The 8747-nt window shown below is 32.9% G+C and overlaps 1 protein-coding gene across 1 annotated transcript in view; it reads left to right on the forward strand.

Annotated features, from left to right (window-relative positions):
• Positions 1–5129: 5129 nt before the first annotated feature.
• LOC106474735 (VWFA and cache domain-containing protein 1-like) overlaps positions 5130–8747 on the forward strand; it is a gene marked incomplete at its 3' end in the record, with an annotated part of 11663 nt that continues 8045 nt past the window's right edge. The window contains exons 1-4 of the mRNA XM_013935428.2: positions 5130–5139; positions 5650–5769; positions 6755–6955; positions 7571–7844. Of these exons, the coding sequence (XP_013790882.2) occupies positions 5130–5139; positions 5650–5769; positions 6755–6955; positions 7571–7844 (605 nt within the window). The remainder of the gene's footprint in view (positions 5140–5649; positions 5770–6754; positions 6956–7570; positions 7845–8747) is intronic.

Consider the following 8747-nt stretch of genomic DNA (forward strand, 5'->3'; position numbering starts at 1 on the left):
TCCTAATATTAATAATAAATTGGAATGGATTTCTGTTACAGGAGTGTATCTTGCATCCTAATATTAATAATAAATTGGAATGGATTTCTGTTACAGGAGTGTATCTTGCATCCTAATATTAATAATAAATTGGAATGGATTTCTGTTACAGGAGTGTATCTTGCATCCTAATATTAATAATAAATTGGAATGGATTTCTGTTACAGGAGTGTATCTTGCATCCTAATATTAATAATAAATTGGAATGGATTTCTGTTACAGGAGTGTATCTTGCATCCTAATATTAATAATAAATTGGAATGGATTTCTGTTACAGGAGTGTATCTTGCATCCTAATATTAATAGTAAATGACCTTATAACACCAAATTTGTTATATTTCGTTAATTGGACACCTAGTGTTTCGCTTTACAAGTTCTGCAGGAGTGTTCAACTAAAACACAAACTGTAACTGACAGTGCAAAGCTTTGACTGGTTTAACCAATAGATTCGACCCAATACTATAGCTAAGTAGTAAAGCTTATTGTTGAAAGAATTCTATTGTTGCAGTAATTAACTGCTACCTGTAGTAAACAAAAGCTGCAGAAATAATAAAATAAATATAATTACATGTATCATCCTCTTTGGTTGTAGTCTTTGAATGAGAAGAGCATCTTTAAATTTTCAATCAGTGTTAAAAGGTCGTTTATTACAAGTATTAAAATGCCTTACATAGACCAATATTCACTACAAAAATTAAATACTATGCATGCTACCTATAAAACGTGTGAACAGTTTTTTAGCATTTTGTAATTGTAATGTATCTTTTCTTGGCTTGAGATGATAGAAATTGTTGTTGTTTTACAGTATTAACCCGATATCACACTTTTAAGCGTAGTGACTGGTAGACAGAAACCTGATGTCACACTGTGAAATTTAGTGACTGAAAGACAGAAAACTTATGTCATATTGTTAGGCATTGTGGCTGGTAGACAAAAACCTGATTTCACACTGTTAAGTGAAGTGACTGGTAGACAAAAACCTGATTTCACACTGTTAAGTGAAGTAACTGGTAGACAAAATCTGATTTCACACTGTTAAGTGAAGTAACTGGTAGACAAAACCTGATTTCACACTGTTAAGTGAAGTGACTGGTAGACAAAAACCTGATTTCACACTGTTAAGTGAAGTAACTGGTAGACAAAAACCTGATTTCACACTGTTAAGTGAAGTAACTGGTAGACAAAAACCTGATTTCACACTGTTAAGTGAAGTAACTGGTAGACAAAACTGATTTCACACTGTTAAGTGAAGTGACTGGTAGACAAAAACCTGATTTCACACTGTTAAGTGAAGTAACTGGTAGACAAAAACCTGATTTCACACTGTTAAGTGTAGTGACTGGTAGACAGAAACCTGATTTCACACTGTTAAGTGTAATGACTGGTAGACAGAAACCTGATTTCACACTGTTAAGTGTAATGACTGGTAGACAGAAACCTGATTTCACACTGTTAAGTGTAATGACTGGTAGACAAAAACCTGATTTCACACTGTTAAGTGTAGTGACTGGTATACAAAAACCTGATTTCACACTGTTAAGTGTAGTGACTGGTATACAAAAACCTGATTTCACACTGTTAAGTGTAGTGACTGTTGATGTTCAACACTTTTGATACCTACTGTAGTAGTAGTACTGTGATATATTCAGATGAACTGGGTATATGCTTGAGCTATTGGCTAAGCTTGCAAAATAACAAGACTCATTTGAGGTATTGATTACAAAGTATAACTAAGACTCTCATTTTACATCAACTCAGTTAAATAAGATAATGAGACTGAACAATAGATATATGCAGAATGGAGAATCTTTATTAACATACTAAGCACAAACACAAGTTATGTGTGTGCTTGCAGAGCACTTACTTTGGACATTCACTGCAGGTGGCTTTTCTGAGATTTATTTGGCCAAGATCAAGTGCTAGACTAGACTTACTGGCTGAATTAGAAGTTTCAGACTAACTAAATGGCCTAATGAAACTTGCATTTATCTAGAGTGACATGCACTACCATTTTACGGGTGATTCTTATTAAAACATATAGATATCACCCATACAACCATTGAAGGACAGTGCTGTTTTTACACAACGTATTAAGCAATGTTCACACCAGGTGGTAATAGGTGTTACTTACTTTGAGAAAAACAAAGGAACAAAGGTTACTTGAAGCAAGATCAACTTAACAGTCGATACCTGCACATACTGAGAATAAAAAATAAATATTGTAACACTTTAAGAAACTAGAAATGTGTGACATATTTATGTACCACATTTTTTTGACTACCCTATCTCAGGCTTGTCCCAAGCCAACAATATGACTTTCATTTTACTACCAATAAACTTTCAATTTAAACTGAGAACTGTGTTAACGTATTAAGGCTTTAAAAAACATGTCACGCATACATCACAAGTGAATACAAGTGTGCCATACTAAAATAACCTTGAGCAGTGAATTCAATATCATTGTTATATACCATTTAAACAGTAAGAAAACAAACATTACATAATGAAAAACAAACTCTTTACACAGATGCAAAAATAGATCGTTAACAAAGAAAACCTTACCACTTGTTAATATGTGATGCTAGAACATGAAGATAGTAGCCTGGTGGTTAATGCAAGGGTTTGCATCCCAGTGATGCAAAATTGTACTCTGAACCGTGGATGCATCATAAATTTTAGAAATTTAAATTGACTGGTAAGACAGGAGATTTAGAAGATCAAGAAAGTTGGTTAAACAGGAAATTAGGACATAAAAGAGGATGTATGAAAAAATGATTGGCTAAAAATGTAAAAATTAACAGTAAGGATTTATTTAAACAAAATGTTAGAATGGGGGTAAGACCCTTGAGGGATGGCAAAAGAAAGCCTGTATCTGATGAGTATGAGATGGCTGAGTTATTTTACTAAGAAAGATTTAAGCAGTATTCTCCATCTTGAACAGTTGATAGATGGAAACAAGATCAAACAAGATGACTACATTAATTCTGAGTTTTTTAAGAAAAAATTGGGAAGTTTAAAGAACAATAAGGCTCCTGGGCCAGATAATATTTTCAAAGGAGGTTAAGAACTGAATATGCGAGTCACTTCCTACTATTTTTTGTAAGTCCTTAAATAGTGAGCAGGTACCAGAGGATTGGAAGTTAGCTAATATCACTCCTCTTTTCAAGGGAGGTGATAAAAATTGTCTCAGTAATTATTGGCCTATTATTCTTACATCAGTTGTGGGTAAAGTTTTGGAAAGTTTGATAAAAGATGCTTTGAAAAGCCATTTAACAAAGTTTAGAATTTTATTTAATAGTCAACATGGTTTCACTAAAGAAAAATCTTTTCTCACAAATCTTATGACATTCTTTGAAAACATTACTGCTTATGTAGATTTGGTTTATCTGGATTTACAGGAAGCATTTGGCTGGGTTCCACATAAAAGGCTTGTGAAAAAGTATTTCTATAGGTGTGTGTGTGGATAAGTTAGCAAATTGGATAGAAGAGTGTCTGGATGAAAGAAATTAAAGTATTGTTACAAATGGAGTTGAGTAGAACTGGATTAATGTGACAAGTGGGGTACCTCGGGGTTTAGTCTTGGGATCTTTACTCTTTTTTGACATAATTTTATATGTGTGGGAACGTGTATGAATATGTTGGGACAATAATATATTATCTTGATATTACTGATAAGTTTTTTTGCATCAATTAATTTATTATATTAAAAAGTTATTATCGGTAATTGTATTACCATCCATTACCTAATATAATCATCATTACAACTATTAGGTGGTGTTTATGGGCAACAGTACCTCTTCACTGAAGCGTAGGCAGCACTGAATTATCAGTATGAGGAGTCTCAGGGCTCAGTCTTAGGACCTTTGCTCTTTTTGATTTACATCTATGACATCGATGAAGGAATGGTCATTAAATTAATTAAATTTTCTGATGATATTAAAGTCTTTGGTGTTGCTAACTGTGAAGAGGATGTTGCTAATTTACAAAAGGATTTGGATCTTCTTTGTTTAGGCAGAGTATTCATGATGAAACTTTGTTGAATGGACGATAACTGCCTGTTGTAGAAACACAAGTGTAGAGGACGATGTTTCGAAAGTGTCATAAAAAATAGGATCTTGGTGTAATGGTTGATTAGTCTCTTAAGCCATCCAAGCAGAGTGCTGTTGCTAATTTTGAAAGGTCGGTGTTCATAACCAACTGGTTACGTCATTTTTTCCTCATAAAAAAACTATCTTAACCTCTTAAGTGGGTATGATGGCTGTCTGTCACGATGTGATAGGAATAACGGACATTTTTGTAATGGAGAATATGTGCTATTTTTTATCGTAATATTTATTTGAGTAGATAAAATAAAAAGTTAATTATTTTAAGAGAATATACAAACAATAATTACACACTGTGGTAGATCATGTATCCTCGGTGGCCATGAACTGTTTGGCTCATAGGCCTCATTATATCTGTGTTATTTAGCCACGCTGCCCTCTGTTGACATTCTCATGACAGTGGTCAGTATGTTGACCCAGATTAGGTAATACAAACCTTCTGTTCTGGCCATTCATATTGTTTCTTTATTGTCTCTCCTTCATGACCTTCTTTCAGTCACAAGTTTACTACAAATGATGGTGCAAGGTTTCACCACTTGGGGGCTACTTTCTGCCACCTTCTGGTATACTTCAGACTGCCTTTTCGAGCATCTTATTTTGCTCCTTTTACTGAAACAATGTTAAAGAAATATTTATAACACTTTATGATTTTCTAACTATTTCAGTCTGCACAAAACACTGGATACTCAAGACTGTATTTGTTATAATGTTTAAGCTACTGTGTAAATTTCATATACAACTGACAACGTCACAAGCTCAAACATTTTGATTCAAAATATCTTGTACTACTCATAATGGAAAATAACAGGTAAAACTAGGTTTTCTCTCAGACAAGTGTAAGTCTTGCCGTTACTATTATCCTTTCTTGAAAATGTACTACCTGTCTATTATTTCAATGTCAAATTTGAAACATTCTCTAACAAGTATTAACCAAACTGTGATTAGTATATCGATTATTATGTATGAAATAGTTATATGCCTTAAGAAATGGATATGCGTATGTTTTCTGGAACTTAAAATAGTCTAAGAAGTTTCAAGAGATACAAGAAAGTATTTTAAAATTTAACAAGTGGGTATAAGTTCACTTGTTTGCCATTATATTCTGGGCAGATTTTAAAGGTCTGATGTCGTTTTATTCGTATTTCTTTATCGTCAATGGAAGTTCTTTTTTTTAATAATAATCAGAACTTAAAATTTCATAATTTCAATTGTAATGCTAAGACTATTTCCATTTCCAAAGGTTCACTGACAAATTAGACATTTGTCTAATTGCAAATTACCAATCATGGATATGATCCTTATTCTCAAACTATTCTTATAATATTAAAGTGTTCAACAGTAAAATACCAGTTTTGTTTCTTTGATGTTGAAATATGATTTTCAGTTTTAATAAGTAGAGTTGTTTTAATATTATTTTGCTTCAGAAATCGTTGAAAATCTAAATTCTAATTTTTTTACTACATGTTAGTTTATTTTAACTGTTTTTTCTTTTCTGTTTTTTTTTCAGATTGTCTCATCTTCCTTATTTCTGATGGAGAACCTCAAAATCTCCCAAAAGATTTTATTGAAAGCCAGAATGGTGAAATGGGGAACAAAGTTGTTTTCTATTCCTGTGGTGTAGGAGTAGGTAAGCTGGAAGACATGGTAACAACTTGTACAACACATGTAACTTAAAGACATCGCAACAACTTGTACAACACGTGTAACCTAAAGACATCGTAACAACTTGTACAACACGTGTAACTTAAAGACATCGTAACAACTTGTACAACACATGTAACTTAAAGATATCGCAACAACTTGTACAACACGTGTAATTTAAAGACATTGTAACAACTTGTACAACACATGTAACTTAAAGACATCATAACAACTTGTACAACACATGTAACTTAAAGACATCGTAACAACTTGTACAACACATGTAACTTAAAGACATCGCAACAACTTGTACAACACGTGTAACTTAAAGACATCGTAACAACTTGTACAACACATGTAATTTAAAGACATTGTAACAACTCGTACAACACGTGTAACTTAAAGATATCGTAACAACTTGTACTGTTGGATAACTCAGAGCAGTAGCCCTGTTACACAGAGTTCCTAGGTTCAAGTTTCAGTCTCATAAACTTTAACATGAACAAGCCTACAAGTAAAGAAAGATACTCTGAAACTAAATATCTATAAGTTTTAAATCCCACTAGGATTTTCTAGCAGAGTATCTTGCTTTACTTGTAGGCTTGTTCATGTTAAAGTTTATGCTAGAAAATCCTAGTGGGATTTAAAACTTATAGATATTTAGTTCAAGAAACAGGAGACACTCAGTTTCTCATTCTTGTAATTTTAAATAATTAGTCAGTATCTGAAGATAATTAACTGTAAACATTGTATCTGAAAACTGTATTATTAAAGCTCTTGACAGAAACTTTCAACCAACATTAATAAGTTTATTGTGTGTTAAAAGACCATCAAATATTCGGGTTTCAAATGCATCTTTTTTTTCAAAACAATCTATGATATAGAACACTTTCATGAATTTTTTTTTTTTGTTCATGAAAGTGAATGTCATGATACCGAGTAGTTGACTGAATGTGAATCCTTTTTTTCAGTTTCAAATGAAAGCAGAAACACACTTGGGTCTCTTGCTAATCAAACATTTATTAATTCAACACTTGGAGAACGGAGATCTGGAGAGTTACTTGTTTTTACAGACTATGACCAGGTAGTGACAAAGTTGGTCCAGATTTTTCGGTATCCCAAGAACATTAATCCCCAGTGGAGTTTGCCCTATGTAGACAACTTGGGTGCAGGTACGTACTCACAGTTCTTATGTTAATGAACTCTTAAAAATGACGATTACTTTTCATAAGTGCATTACTTTATGCCGTTAATAGTACTAGCAGGTATACCCACCCTATGGGTGGTAATTCGGGAGTATGTGGGAGATACGAAAACTGGGCATGGTGGAAATGAGACACAAATAAAATATTAATTTTTGAATATTTACTTTTGTCTTTAATATCTCACCCCAAATGTGCATTATAATAAGATTATGTTATGCACTTGCTGTTAGCCTATCACGAACATTCTAATGAATATTAAGGTAGATGTGTGTGATGCGTTTAACTAACCTTGGGTTGGGTTTACTATCTCGGTTGATCTTGGGGATGCTTCAACCCAAACATTGGAAGGAGATAGTGAGAGACAAAGAGAATGTGTATTATAATATTATTTCTCCTTTTTTTTGATAAATTTTACTTAAAATTTTGTAGGTTTATAAAAGAACATCTGATTACTTTGTAGAGTCGTGTATTTTGTTCGTATTACTTTTATCTGATTAAGTTTGTAATCTTAAAATGAATTAATTTGATTTTGGACTTATTTCATAATTTTAAAAATACTACAAGTACGATCTTTATTTCTAGGGATTGTGATGACTGTGTCTGTTCCATTACTTGTGAATGGTTCTTTCCAAGGGGTTGTGGCATTGGATGTCTTTATGGAAACACTCTTCCAAGGTGTATCTTTTTCTCAATTAGCAGACACCAGCTACGCATTCCTCATTGATGTAGAAGGAAGAACACTGAGTCACCCTCTTTTACCAAAACCCAGAACAGTTGATCAGGGGCAGTTATTTGTTGACATCAGCGACTTAGAAACAGATAAAGCTGTTGAGAGTATAATTCAGTCAATGAAGCAGTGAGTTTATTTACTGAAATAATTTTATAAGACACATGTTTCAAGTACTTCTTAGTTTCTCCCTCTACTTTACAGAATTTTAAAACCATACCCAATGTAGAATGGATGATATTTGTGTCTCCACTGTACTGTTTTTCTATTTTTTATTCTTCTTCTTTCAAACACTTTTCAATTGACTGCGATTTCTTGACGAATTGACTTGAACTTGGTAGAGTTATATTTTTGTCCAATACGCCCAGACACATTTTTCGTTTTCTTGATTTAGGCCATTTTAAGGATTTTAGGGTGAAGAGTCAAACAATCCCAAAATGTATATTTTGGGCTCCTGTGCAGTTATATTTACAGCAATCAAAATTGGCACTAATATAAATTTCATGTCACCGACAAGTTGATTTTTCCAATTTTTAGTTTTTTTTTAAATGGGTCAGACTTCACAAAAAAAGCATAATTTTGGGGCTTTTGGTCAGTTACTCAGCCATATTTTGACCAAGTTACATGGGATTTGGTACAAAGATACTTTTTTACAGGTTACACTTGTTGACAAACAAAAATGGTGGACTTGCCCATTTTCAGTAATTATAGGGGGGGTAAGGTTTTTTTTTACTATTACTGCACCGTATTTTGGACAATTTACACGGGATTTGATAGAAAGATACTTTTTATAGGTACCATACATACACAGAAAAATGTGAGATATGTCCATTTTTGGTTATTTTAGGGGGGGCAAAATGTAAAATAAACCCATAATTTTAGAGGTTTGGGTCAGTTACTTTGCCTTGTTTTGATCCAATTTACATGGAATTTAGTGCAAAGTTACTCCTTACAGTTTCCAAACAGAGATATAGACAATTTTATAATTTTTTGAGCGAGGAAAGTACGATTTGTAGTTTTCGTGAACTACTT

Source organism: Limulus polyphemus, unplaced genomic scaffold (genome assembly GCF_000517525.1).
Source record: "Limulus polyphemus unplaced genomic scaffold, Limulus_polyphemus-2.1.2 Scaffold7621, whole genome shotgun sequence".
Lineage (NCBI taxonomy): Eukaryota > Metazoa > Arthropoda > Merostomata > Xiphosura > Limulidae > Limulus > Limulus polyphemus.